General features: G+C 56.8%; 5 protein-coding genes across 5 annotated transcripts in view; 2 read left to right on the top strand and 3 right to left on the bottom strand.

Moving 5' to 3' along the window:
- Positions 1-117: 117 nt before the first annotated feature.
- On the top strand, positions 118-1,068 carry ENH_00001960 (hypothetical protein, conserved; the record flags this gene model as incomplete). Its single annotated transcript, XM_013578200.1, has 1 exon — positions 118-1,068. The coding sequence occupies one exon, from the start codon at positions 118-120 to the stop codon at positions 1,066-1,068; it is 951 nt and encodes a 316-aa protein (XP_013433654.1).
- A 1,680-nt stretch (positions 1,069-2,748) lies between these two features.
- ENH_00001950 (hypothetical protein, conserved) lies at positions 2,749-5,613 on the top strand (the record flags this gene model as incomplete). The annotated part of the gene is made up of 2 exons (XM_013578199.1): positions 2,749-3,285; positions 3,517-5,613. 2 exons carry the CDS (start codon positions 2,749-2,751, stop codon positions 5,611-5,613), a joined length of 2,634 nt encoding a protein of 877 aa, XP_013433653.1.
- A 143-nt stretch (positions 5,614-5,756) lies between these two features.
- Positions 5,757-7,404, bottom strand: ENH_00001940 (hypothetical protein, conserved; the record flags this gene model as incomplete). Its single annotated transcript, XM_013578198.1, has 4 exons — positions 5,757-5,802; positions 5,968-6,421; positions 6,653-6,727; positions 6,987-7,404. 4 exons carry the CDS (start codon positions 7,402-7,404, stop codon positions 5,757-5,759), a joined length of 993 nt encoding a protein of 330 aa, XP_013433652.1.
- A 1,150-nt stretch (positions 7,405-8,554) lies between these two features.
- On the bottom strand, positions 8,555-10,668 carry ENH_00001930 (hypothetical protein; the record flags this gene model as incomplete). Its single annotated transcript, XM_013578197.1, has 6 exons — positions 8,555-8,680; positions 8,818-8,984; positions 9,284-9,398; positions 9,545-9,656; positions 10,340-10,452; positions 10,645-10,668. 6 exons carry the CDS (start codon positions 10,666-10,668, stop codon positions 8,555-8,557), a joined length of 657 nt encoding a protein of 218 aa, XP_013433651.1.
- Positions 10,669-11,978: 1,310 nt separating this feature from the next.
- The window catches only part of ENH_00001920 (hypothetical protein, conserved), a gene marked incomplete at both ends in the record, with an annotated part of 2,024 nt that continues 1,502 nt past the window's right edge, over positions 11,979-12,500 (bottom strand). Inside the window, 2 exon segments of the mRNA XM_013578196.1 lie at positions 11,979-12,131; positions 12,307-12,350. Coding sequence (XP_013433650.1) covers positions 11,979-12,131; positions 12,307-12,350 — 197 coding nt within the window.

The raw sequence follows: 12,500 nt of genomic DNA, 5'->3' as shown, positions 1-12,500 counted from the left end.
ATTATATTTCATTTATTTCTTCTTCAAACCCTCGGGAAAGTTAGATCTAAAGTGGGGCCCCAAAAGAGGGGCCCCCGGCAGTTAGGGGGCCCCCCTGCGGTGTACGTACACCTGGAAATGGCTTGCTGCAGCAGCAGCAGCAGCAGCAGCAGCTGCTGTGTTGGTTGCTGCTGCTGCTGCTGCTGCTACGCCGGCGCTGCAGCTGCTGAGGAGGTCAAGGCCCTGGAGTGCGTTGTGGCAGCTGCAGAAGCAGCAGCAGCAGCAGCAACTGCAGCAGCAGCAGCAGCAACAGGAAAAGCGCTGCTGCAGCTGCAAAACGCAGTAACTCGGTGCTGCCTCAACAGCAGCAAGGAGGCCCCGTGCGCGCTGGAGCAGCAGCAGCAGCAGCAACTGGCTGCTGCTGCCGCTGCTGCTGCTGCTGCTGCTGCTGCTGATGGTGCAGCAGCAGAACTGCCTGTACAACCCAACCCCCCAGAAGAAAAAACAGCAGCAGCAGCAGCAGCAGCAGCAGCAGCACTAACAGAAGCAGATGATATACTGCTAGGCACTGTGGAGCCGCTGCTTTGGCAGCTGCAGCAGCAGCAGCTGCTGCTGCAGCAGCAAGCAACAGCAGCAGCAGCAGCAGCTCAAACGCTGCAGCGCAGTTGCAGCAGCAGCAGGAGCAGCAGCACGAGAAACCAAAGGGGTTTCAGGCCTGCAGCAGCACCATCTGCTGCTGCTGCTGCTGCTGCTGCTGCTCCGTGTGCTGCTGCCCTCTCGGAGGCTGTTGTCTCGCTGCTGCAGCGTGATGCAGCGTTTAAGCTGCTGCTGCTGCAGGAGGTGGCAGCAGCAGCAGCAGCAGCAGCAGAAACGAAGGGGGCAGCAGCAACTGCTGCAGCAGCAACAGCAAAAGCAGCACGCCTCGCTTGGCTAGCGCAGCCTTTTGCAGCAGAACTGCAGCAGCACCTCCTGCTGCTCCGCCGCAGGCTGCTGCTGCTGCAGCACAAGCAGCAGCAGCAGCAAAAGCAGCAAAAGCAGCAGCAGCAGAAGCATGAAATGCCACTAGCGACTCACGCATTCAATACTTAGCGCAGAGGGATGCAGCAGCAGCAGCAACAACAACAGCAGCAGCAGCAGCAACAGCAACAGCAGCAGCAGCGGCAGCAGCAGCAATTGCAACAAATGCAATTGCGGCCGGAACAGCAGCAGCAGCAGCAGCAGCAGCAGCAGCAGCAGCAGCAGCAGCAACCGCAGCAAACGAGTAAAGGGGCATTTCTTCGTCTTCCCTTGCGACGCTTGAAGGTCAAAGGCTTAAGCTTTTGGATTCAGGGTTTAGGGTTTAGGGTTTAGGGTTTAGGGTTTTGCTGCGTGGCGAGTTGCTGCTAGCCAATACCCAAACGCTAGCTAGCTAGCTAGTTAGCTAGCTGGCTAGCTAGCTAGCTAGTTAGCTAGCTGGCTAGCTAGCTAGCTAGCCAGCTAGTTAGCAGAGTCTCAAGGCTGGCTAGCTAGCTGGCTAGCTAGCTAGCCAGCTAGCTAGCTAGCTAGCCTTGAGACTGCACAGCTAGGCAGCTGCCTGGCTAGCAGCGGCGCCCCACAGCTAGCTGGCCAGCTAGCTAACTGGCTAGCTAGCTGCCTAGCTAGCTAGTTATCTGCCCACCTGGCTAGCTAGCTGCCTAGCTAGCTAGCTAGCTAGCTGCCTGGCTAGCTAGCTAGCTGCCCACCTGGCTAGCTAGCTGGCTATCTATCCAGCTACCTGGCTGGACAGCCAGCTAGCTAGCTAGCTGGCTGTCTATCTATGCAGGTATCTAGCTGGGTAGTTAGCTAGCCAGCTAGCCAGCTAGCTAGCTGGCCAGCTAGCTAGCTAGCTAGCTAGCTAGCTAGCTAGCTAGCCAGCTAGCTGTGGGGCCCGGGGCAAAGGGTAGTGGCGAGGCTCCCGGGCCTGCGGGTGACTCATGTGGGGGTCTGGGGCGTCGGCGGTTTTATTTTTTGTTTGAAATGGACAACTGGAGTGAATTAAATGAAATAAAATGAATAAATTAAATAAATTAAATTAAATTAAATTAATTAAATTAATTAAATTAAATTAAATGAATTAAATTGGATTAATAAGTGGGCTTTTGCAGCTTTAATGCCCGCCGGGTGTCGGCAGCAGGTCACTTGCTGCTGCGGGCGCGGGCTCGCGGGGGGCGTTTGGAAACGGCGGAAGTGCCTTTTGAAGTGCAAATGGAGTTCTTTTTGAATAATTAAAAACTTAAATTAAATTAAATAAATAAATGAATGAATTTAAGTCGAAAAATCCGGAAAAAAGGCGGTTTCAGCGGTTGATTTGCTGCGGGGGTTCGCAGGACCACTCGAGAGGCCAGCGGGTGGCTGCGTCTGCGGCCGCCGTTTTCCGCGTTTATTCCTTTAAATTGCGTTAAATTTAAATTAAATTTAAACTAAATTTGAATTAAAAATGTTTAATTGCGTAAATGTGTAAAGTGCAGTTCAAGTTGCGCTTCGAAGGAGGCGACGAGGTGTACGTACACCCCAACTCGATCCGCGCACCAATGCAGAAACTCGATTAGCTTTCTGGACTTTTACCCCGCGCTGATTCCCGCTGACAAGTCCATTTGATTTAAATGCAGTTAAAAGCGGAGAAGCGCAGCCTCTTTCCGGTTCTGCAGCAGCAGCTGCTGCTCCCGCTGCTGCTGCTGCTGCTGCTGCGGTGTACCTACAGTCATTGCTGCTGCTGCTGCTGCTGCTGCCCCAGCTAGCCACACTTTAAGCATGCACAGACACAGACTGCATGCGCTGCCTCTGCAGGGGCCCCCTGACCCTCTTTTAGTTCCTCTGAAGCCCGCGGGGGGCCCCTCGAGGCGCAGCAGGCAGGGCTCCTCTGCTGCTGCTGAAAAGCAGCAGCAGCAGCAGCAGCAGCAGCAGCAGGAGCCGCAGCAGCTGCTGCTCACCTGCTGCATATACCCCAACAGCAGGTCAAGGCCGCCCCTCTTCAGGGGGGCCCCTCAAAGGGATTCCCACAGAAGCGCCTCTCGCGAGCAGCAGCAAAAGCAGCAACAAAAGAGGCAGCAGCAGCAGCAGCAGCAGCAGCAGCAGCAAAAGCCTTTAGCCCACTACAGCTGGCAGCTTCCCGTAGCTGCGCTACGCGACGGCTCCGTCTCGAGGGGTTTAGAAGCAGCAGCAGCAGCAGCTGCTGCTGCTAGCTGCTGCACATGCAACGGGCCCTGCAGCGGCGCGGGGGCCCCCATGGGGGCCCCCCTGGGGGCCCCCCTGGGGGCCCCCTTGGGGGCCCCCAGCGAACTGTCTGGTGTAGGTCTTTAAACCCTCAACACTCAGTTTAGGGTTTGAATGGTTTAAGGCTTCTCTAAACCCTAAACCCTAGTCCCTAAACCCTAGTCCCTAAACCCTAGTCCCTATAAACGCCAGCCCCTGAACCCCCGCAAGCCCTTTCTTATGAATCCTCCTGCTGCTGTTTCTGCTGCTGCTGCTGCTGCTGCTGTTTCTGCTGCTGCTGCTGCTGCTGCTGCTGCTGCTCCTCAGGCATACGCAGCAAGCCACCTAGCAGCACGGGGCCCCTCCACCCCCTGCCTTCTTCCGTCTTCGGGGGCCCCCCCTTGTCAGTACCCTTTTGGCGTTGAGCCTATGAGGCCCCTTATGGGGGCCCCCGTGGGGGCCCCCGTGGGGCCCCCCGTGGGGGCCCCCGTGGGGGCCCCTGTGGGGGCCCCCGGTGGGGCTCCCCTGGGGGCCCCCGTGGGGGCCCCCGTGGGGGGCCCCGTAGGGGCCCCTGTGGGGGCCCCTGTAGGGGCTCCCGTGGGGGCCCCCGTGGGGGCCCCCGTGGGGGCCCCTGTGGGGGGCCCCCTGTGCAGCAGTGGGTCTGTTGGTGGGCTGCCTCTTTTGCCTTACGGGGCTTCTCCAGTGTCTTCGTTATTTTCGATATCGGGTTTGGTGCCTCCTGCTGCAGCAGCGAGCGCTGCAGCAGCAGCAGCAGCAGCAGCGGGTCTGCCGCCGGCCGCAGCAGCAGCAGCAGCAGCAGCAGCAGCAGGAACTCTGCGGCAGCAGCAGCGGCTCTCCGAACTCCCCGCCCCCCCCCCAGGCCACCCCTTGCCTTGCATAGTTTATTCTCCCAAACTAAGAAGTATAATAGTTCATTTTTCGCTGCCTCCTCTGTGCAGTTTGCTGCAGGGGGCCCCCCGGGGGGCCCCCAGCCCCCAGTTTCTTAGGGCCCTCCGCAGCCGCTCGTACCCTATTCCAGGGGGCACTTACTGCCGCCTCTTCAGCAGCAAAAGGTACGGGAGGCCCTTAGCTGAGGCCCTGGCTTTGCAGTTTGTGGCTCGCTTGCAGGCGGAGCTGCAGGGGGCCCCTGCTGCTGCTGCTGCTGCTGCTGCTGCAGCAAGCAGCAGCAAAAACGCAGGCAAAGAGCAAGCAGCAGCAGCTCACGCGGCTAACCAGCAGCAGCAGGGGGGCCCCAGGGGCCCCAGCCGAGCAGCAGAAGCCAAGGCAGCAGATAAAGAGGCCCACAGGAAGGCGCATGCAGCGCCTGCTGCTGCTGCTGCTGCAGCAGCAGCAGCAGCAGCAGCAGATAAGACTTCAACTGGGAAAGCAGCAAATGGAGGGAAGCAACACACAGAAGCTCCCAGCAGCGCCCAGCAGCAAATGCCTGAACAGCTGCGCGAGGCAGCGGACGCCCCGAGCCCTCATGCTGCAGCAGCAGCAGCAGCAGCAGCTGCTGCTGCTGCTGTTGCTGCTGCGGCTCCTGACCACGCTGCTGCTGCCGACGCTGCTGCTGCAGCTGTGGCTCCCCAGAAGAGGCCAAGGGGGCGTCCACGAATTTGCGGAGGTGACGCTGCTGCTGCTGCTGCTGCTCAGCAACTTGCAGGCGAAGAGCAGCAGCAGCAGCAGCAACAGCAGCAGCAGCAACAGCAGCAGCAGCAACAGGTCACAGACCCCGAAGAAGGCGCCGCAGAGACGGAAAAGGCGTGGCAGCAGCAGCGCGGGCGAAAGAGGCATAGACTGAGCGACAGCAGCAGCAGCAACTGCAGCAGCAGCAGCAACTGCAGCAGCAGCAGCAGCACCCACAGCAGCAGCAGCAGCCTCGAGATGCCTGCGCGACGCGGTAGGCCCCTGCAGCAGCAGGGGCTGCTGCAGGTCTCTGTGGGTCCCAGCAGCAGCAGCAAGCGCAGCAGCAGCAACAGCAGCAGCAGCAGCAGCGCCACTGCCGAGGACTGGTTGCCTCCAGCAGGAAATATCACAATAAAGATCAGCAGCAGCAGCAGCAGCAGCAGCAGCAGCAGTCCAGCTGCTGAAAAAGCCCCCAAGAGGCCCCAGCGAGCTGCTGCTGCTGCTGCTTCCCGCCTATTCCAACTAGACCATGACCACGGAGAGCAGCAGGAGACTCAGAGGCAGGAGCAGCAGCAGCAGCAGCAGCAGCAGCAGCAGCGACAGCCGCAGCAGCAGCAAGTAGAGGAGGAAGACGACGAGAAGCAGCAGGAGGACACGGACCAGCAGCAGCAGCAGCAGCAGCAGCAGCAGCAGCAGCAGCACAGGAAGCAGAAGCAGCGGCAGCAACGCAAGCCTAGTGGGCCGCTGAAGCTAAAGGGTCGGCTGCCAGCAGCCGCTCAGACCCCACAACAGCAGTGACAGCAGCAGCAGCAGCAGCAGCAGCAGGTCTTACTGCAGCAGCTCGTAGCAGCAGCAGCAGCAGAAGCAGCAGCAGCAGCAGAAGCAGCAGCAGCAGCATTTAGTGAAGAGGCCTCACATGCATTTGCTGCTGCAGCTCCTCTTCATCTCTGGGGAATGAGGGGGCGGACCGAGAGCAAGTGGCGGCAGCTGCAGCACAAATGCAGCAGCAGCAGCAGCAGCAGCAGCAGCAGTAGGAACAGCAACAGCAGCTGCTGCAGCAGCAATAGCAGCAGCTGCAGCTAAAGTGGCTGCAGTGCAAAATGAGGCTCTTGACAAGCAGCAGCAAAAGCATGTGAGGGCGCAAAGACATACGGAACTATCAGCCAATCTAGAGACTGCTGCTGCTGCTGCTGCTGCTGCTGCTGCTGTCGCTGCTGCTGCTGCTGCTGCCGTCGCTGCGGCTGCTGCTGCTGCTCGGGGCCATCTTCTAGCAGCTCTGCGGGCTGCAGCAGCAGAGTCAAATTGGGGTCGAACCAGCGCAGATAACCCCTCACACGTACGCTGCTGCTGCTGCTGCTGCTGCTGCTGCTGCTGCTGCTGCTGCTGCTGCTGCTGGTTGGGTCAGTCCCGCGGCTCCTGAGGAACTGTAGGGCGTTGGGGTGTACGTGGACCTCGAGCTGCTGCTGCTGCTGCTGCCACAGCCGCAGATGCGCTAAGGGGCCCCTCAGGGGGAGCCCCTTACCCCCTCCAGCAGCAGCAGCAGCAGCAGCAGCAGCAGCAGCACGAGCTGCACTTCGTCTGAGGACGCGCTGCGGCAGCAGCTGGCCTGCAGCAGCAGCAGCAGTGCAGCAGCAGCGCAGCAGCAGCAGCAGTGCAGCAGCAGCGCAGCAGCAGCAACCTGCAACCGTGGGAACTGAACTATAAAAGGAATCAAAGACAAGTGCGCGACGAAGCAGCAGGCAACCCGAACCACCGGCTAGTCAAGCAGCAGCAGCAGCAGCAGCAGCAGCAGCAGCAGCAGCAGCAGCAGCAGCAGTGGTGGTGGTGCTGCTGTTACCTGTAAATCTCAGCGATAAAATGTGAGAGGCCAAAGCGCCGCTCCGCTTCGATACAGCAGCAGCTTGCCGGAGGTCTGCAGCAGCAGCAGCAGCAGCAGCAGCAGCAGCAGCAGCAGCAAGCACAGAAGCAGCTGCACGACAGAAGGACACGACCAGTGCAGCAGCAGCAGCAACAGCAGCAGCACGGCAGCAGCAACGGAAGAAAGGCAAAAGCAGGGAAGCAACAGCACCGAACGCAGCAGCAGCAGCAACAGCAGCACCAGCAGCAGCGACAACAGTAGCAGCAGCAACAGCAGCAGCAGCAGCAGTAAAAGAAGCAGCAGCAAGACCTACCCAGTCTTAGCTGCTTGTTTTTCGCTGCGTTAAGTTTGGCATCAAAGGCCGTTCGCTTCAGCGGCCCTTGGTCTCCTGCTGCTGCTGCTGCTGCTGCTGCTGCTGCTGCTTCATTATCAGCAGCAGCTGCTGCTGCTGCTGCACTGGTCTGTGGCTGATGGCCCCACGGCAGCAGCAGCTCCGCAACTCGGATGTTCGGCAGAGCGGCTGTTCCTGCTGCTGCTGCTGCTGCTGCAGCAGAGGCGGGCTGCTGCAGCAGCAGCAGCGGGTCAAAGGATGGGCTGCAGAAGTCCAGTCGCTCGTCCTGCTGCAGCTGCTGCAGCTGCTGCTGCTGCTGCTGCAGCGCCGGGTGTCTGCTCACCTCATATTTGCCACAGGCGCTTTTGCCCTCTTTCGAATCATCTCCGGCGGAAGCCATTGGTGGGCCTCCAGCAGCAGCAGCTGCAGCAGCAGCAGCAGCTGCTGCAGCAGCAGGGCAGCAGCTGCAGCAGCAGCAGCTGCAGCAGCAGCTGCAGCAACTAGCTGCTCTAGAGGCCCCGTGACTTCATGCGCAGCAGCTCAGTTTCCGTTTTTCCGAACTCCGAGCAGAAGAGGCTGAGAAGTTTCGGCGGCTTTGAGGTGTACGTACACTCGATTTCAGGGGAGGTCCTGGCGGAGTTGGGGTGTACGTACACCCGAGGGTTTCTGAAATGTTCGAAACGCCGGAGAAGATCCTCCACGAAAGAAAGTAAAATGGTTTTATTTTAAGTTTTCTAATTCCGCATTTATTTATTTTATTTATTTTCCCGTTTCTTAAACGCAGGCCTGGCTCCTGGGGGCCCCTGGGGGCCCCTGCAGGCCCCACCGCCCCTCCCTGGGGGCCCCCGGGGGCCCCCCGCGGGTCACTTTTTTCGTGCAAACTCTGCGGTAAAAGCAGAAAGTTTTTTGTAAATTTGTTTTCTTTTTCTGGAATTTAAAGCCTTAGTCTGTTTTCTTTTTTGTGTTGCGGCGTGCGCGTTCGCGCGGGAACTTTTTGAACTCTTTTGGAACTGAAATGAAACCCAACGGCTCGCTGGCGAGCCGTTGGGCTGGGGTGTACGTACACCTCAGCCCCAGGACTCCGCGAAACAGCAGAAACGCCGCTGCTGCTTTTTCAGTTTTATTTTTTTGAATTTTTTTTGAAATTTATTTTCAAACTCGCGCGGCTTCGCGGATCAAGTTGAGGTGTCTCTCCAGCTCGTCTTCCTGGTCCAGGGTGTCGGGAAATTCAGAAATGGAATTTTCAGACTTTTCAATTATTCTTCAATTTATAATTTTATTTTCAGACTTTTCAATTATTCTTCCATTTATAATTTTATTTAATAGTGCTGCTGCTGCTGCATTTAAACAAAAAAAAACTTCAAAAAAATCCCACCTCTGCGTCTTCTATTGAAGAGAAAAAACAAAATCGCGCTGAGTCCTCTTCTGCTTCTGCTGTTGTCGCCCGAGAGGCATTTGTTAGCAGCTGCAGCAAGTCCAATTAGCAGCAAAGTTGAAGAGTTTGATGCAGAAAACTTAGGGTTTAGGGTTTAGGGTTTAGGGTTTAGGGTTTAGGGTTTAGGTACTTGGGCTCGCTGTATCCACTTGGAAACAAATTCGTCGTCTTGTTCCACACTTTCAGTTTCGCTGTTTTCATTTGAGTCTTTTTCTGCCTCTTCTCCATTTCTCCGAATTCCCTAAAAGTGAAAATATTAAAAGCGAAAGCCAGGAGCTGCAGCAGCAGCAGCAGCAGCAGCAGCAGCAGCAGCAGCAGCAGCAGCTGCGGCAGCACCTCCAGTGTACGAACACCAGCAGCGCCTGCAGGTGTACGTACACCTGGTTTCTCCGCGGAGTCCGGGAAAATGAGGAAAGGCTCCGAAGCTTCTGAAGAGGCCTCCGAGGGGCCCCCTTTTGCTGCAGCAGGGGGGCCCCCCTGGAGGTCTATGCCGGGGGCCTCAGTACCCACCCATCTGGGGGCTGGGCCTTCGTCTTTGCCTTCGCCTGAGCAGCAAAACAAATAGTATTGATGCAGCAGCAGCAGGCAAAGACCGGGGGTGCAAGCGCAGCAGCAGCAGCAGCAGCAGCAAAGCAGCTGCAGCAGCAACAGCGAAGCAGAGGCAGCGGGGCAGCGGCGCTGCTGCCGCCGCCGCGAAGCAGCACAGACGCTGCAGCAGCAGCGCTGCAGCAGCAGCGCTGCAGCAGCAGCGCTGCAGCAGCAGCAGAAGAGCAGCAGGAACTGCAGCAGCACTGCAGCAGCACTGCAGCAGCACTGCAGCAGCACTGCAGCAGCAGATGCTCACCGAAGCCCGGGCTCCGCTGGGCGAGGTCTCGGCGGTAGTCGACGAAAATGCCAATTAGAAAAAGAATTAAAAAAAACAAAAAGAAAAAGACGTCCGTGGGGTCGCTCCACTTGAACTGCACAGCAGCAGCAGCAGCAGCAGCAGCAGCAGCAGCAGCAGCAGCAGCAGCAGCAGCAGCAGCAGCAGCAGCAGCAGCAGCAGCAGCAGGGGGGAAAGGATGGAAAAGCTGCAGCAAAGTCGAGTTTTGGATTTATTTCTCACTTTTGATGGATAAGAAATAAAAGATAAAACGTCAAAGGCCGAGGCCTTCGCCCCCGCGAAGAAGGCCCAGGCGAAGGCGGCAGCGGCGGCGGCGCCGAAGGCGTTGGTGGTGCTGCGGTCCGCGTGGAAAGCGCGGGTTTAGGGTTTAGGGTTTAGGGTTTAGGGTTTAGGGTTTAGGGTTTAGGGTTTAGGGTTTAGGGTTTAGGGTTTAGTAAAAAGGTTTAGGGTTTAGGGTTTAGGGTTTAGGGTTTAGGGTTTAGGGTTTAGGGTTTAGGGTTTAGGGTTTAGGGTTTAGGGTTTAGGGTTTAGGGTTTAGGGTTTAGGGTTTAGGGTTTAGGGTTTAGTAAAAATCGAAAATTATTTTTTGATTTTTAATTCAGAAATGATAATTATTTTCATTTTTCAACTTTAGGGTTTAGGGTTTAGGGTTTAGGGTTTTGCTAAAGAACCGGCAGCAGCAGCCACTGACGCAGTCACTCCGTTCTGCACGCAGCGCCGGAACCGCCGCTGCGCCAGCCACAGCAAGCAGCAGCAAGCTGCTGTCGCCAGCAGCAGCAGCAGCCAGTGGAAGCCCCAGCCTGCAGCAGCAGCAGCAGCAGCAGCAGCAGCAGGATTGGAGCGGCAATGTGAGATGCAAAACGCCGGTGAAGGGAGCCTGCAGCCTTGTGCAGCAGCAGCAGCAGCAGCAGCAGCAGCAGAAGAAACTGAAGTCAGCAACACTCTGCAGAAACTGCTGCTGCAGCGCAGCAGCAGCAGCAGCAGCAGCAGCAGCAGCAGCAGCGCGAGCGAACGGACCAGTGGTCAAGATGGTTTCCTGCGGAAAACAAGTCACGTAGACCATGTTGGAAATGATGAAACTGGCCCAGAAGATCCCGCAAAGGGGAAAGAATCTGTCGGGCTGGAGAAAGCTGAAAAAGAAATAAAACAAAATGAAAAAGACTTCTGGAAAGCAGCAGCACAGCTTCCAAGTCACCCGTAAATGCCAACTGCTGCTGCCAAGTCTGCAAGAACTGCAGCAACAATTGGAAATATTCCGAGAAGCAGTGCTGCCTGAAAAGCTGCAAGTGCAGAAACTTTTGTTTTTATTTTGCATTTTTCACCTTTAAAACAAATCCGAAGGCCATAAAGCCTAAGTTGAAGGCTGGGGCTTGGAAGTGCGAAGTTGCAAATTCAAAAAAACTTGAACAGAGTTACCGCTGTACCAACTCTTCATCAGCGGCGTGCGGGAAGTTCCCGTGAGCCAAATGACTGCAGCATTTTGAATTAATTTCAAAAAGTGTTTTCAAAATTCAATAAAGTCCTCACAAGCGGGAAAGGCCGAGGAATACGGCAGCAAGACCAAAGATCCCACCACGGGGTCGCTGAACTGCAGCGCGCTGAAGAGGAAAAGCGGCGAAAACTCCCACTCCGAAGTCGGCTTTGCAGCTTTTTGCAAAAGCTGCAAATTAAAAATTGTTTTTTATTTCTTTTTCCGCATTTACTTACGAGCTTTCCACTCATCGTCGGCCCGCGGACCGGCAACTTGGTACGGCGCCACCCACGCCCGCGAGCCCGACTTCAGCCGCGTGCAGAAAACATTTTTGTTTTGCAAAAGTGAAAGAAATAAAAGAACAAAAAGAAATAACTGCATCTTTCGCGCCGCAGCGTATCCCCTAAACATGCTGCTGCTGCTTCAAGAATTAATTCAGTTCAAATTGTTGCAGCTTCGACAAAAGCTGCCTGTACACCCGAAATCCGCTGCGCGGCCTGCTGAGCCCCAGCCATTCTGAACTGCACTTTTGTCATTTTGCGGCTTTTCTTCCTCCCTTTTCTCTCTGTTTTCGCTGCTGCTGCTCGAAAGCAAAAGTTGCAATGAAGGCTCTTCACTGAAACGAAACTTTTCTTCTTTTCTGCTTCTTTTCAATTGGCCGAAATCGATTTCCTGCACGGCTTTCCGAGCAAGCCGTGCAGTGCAGCGGCCACGCTTGCCGGTGGAAAGCTGAATTCAGCTTCAACTAACTATCATTATTTGTTATTATTAATTGTTATTATTATTCTTACAAGTTCAAGCAGCTGCGAACTGTTCAAAGCGCCATTCACTGCAGCTTTCCCTCGCTTTCCAGCCTCTCTACGCTGCACTTGCCTGCAGCTTCCTGCAGCAGCTGCCGCCGCAAAGACCCGAAAGCTTCAACTTTTCGACAAAACAATTAACTCGACTTGTCAAATGTTGCTGCTGCTGCTCGCAGCCCTGAACGCCGCCGCAGCTGCAGCAGCTGCAGCAGCGGGGGCGAAACGCCATTCCAGTTTCTTCCGCTGCAGCCTCGCTAGCGCTAGCTAGCACTGGCAGTGGCTAGCTAGCTAGCTAGCTAGCAGCCAGCCAGCTAGCTGGCTAGCTGGCCAGATATCTGGCGCTATCTGGCTCGCTGGCTAGCTGGCTGGCTAGCTAGCTAGCTGGCTAGCTAGCCACTGCGGGCTCTACTGCGGGCTCCCCGCCCGGCTCTTCGAAGTGCACATTTTCGGGAATGGAAGCCTCGAGGAGATTGGCCTCAAGTTCCTCCAAGTGTCTTCTGCAGGCAGCAGTTGCTGCTCCTGCTGCTGCTGCTGCTGCCTGCAGCAGCAGGCGCAGCAGCAGCAGCCCCAGCGCCGGGGGCGCATGCAGCAGCGGCGACCACAGGGCGTAGCGGCTCCAAACAGAAGAAGACAAAATAAAAGAAAAAAAGATTTCACTTAAAGGCCTCCGAGCAGCAGCAGCGCAGCAGCAGCAAGCTGCAGCAAGCAGACACGGCAGCGCCCGCTTGTGGTCCAGCAGCGCGCGCAGCAGCAGCACCTGAAGCAGCAGACACAGCAGCAGCAGCAGCAGCAGCAGCAGCGGTGAACGCGGTGTCCGCAGACACAGCAGCAGCAGCAGCAGCAGCAGCAGCGGTGAACGCGGTGTAGGAACACCGCAAGACGCGCAGAGCGAGGCTGTTCGTCACGC

Source organism: Eimeria necatrix, genomic scaffold (assembly GCF_000499385.1).
Source record: "Eimeria necatrix Houghton genomic scaffold, Enh_scaff105, whole genome shotgun sequence".
Taxonomy (NCBI): domain Eukaryota; phylum Apicomplexa; class Conoidasida; order Eucoccidiorida; family Eimeriidae; genus Eimeria; species Eimeria necatrix.
Note: the sequence above shows the minus strand (reverse complement) of the source record. Positions and strands in the feature narration are given on the sequence as shown.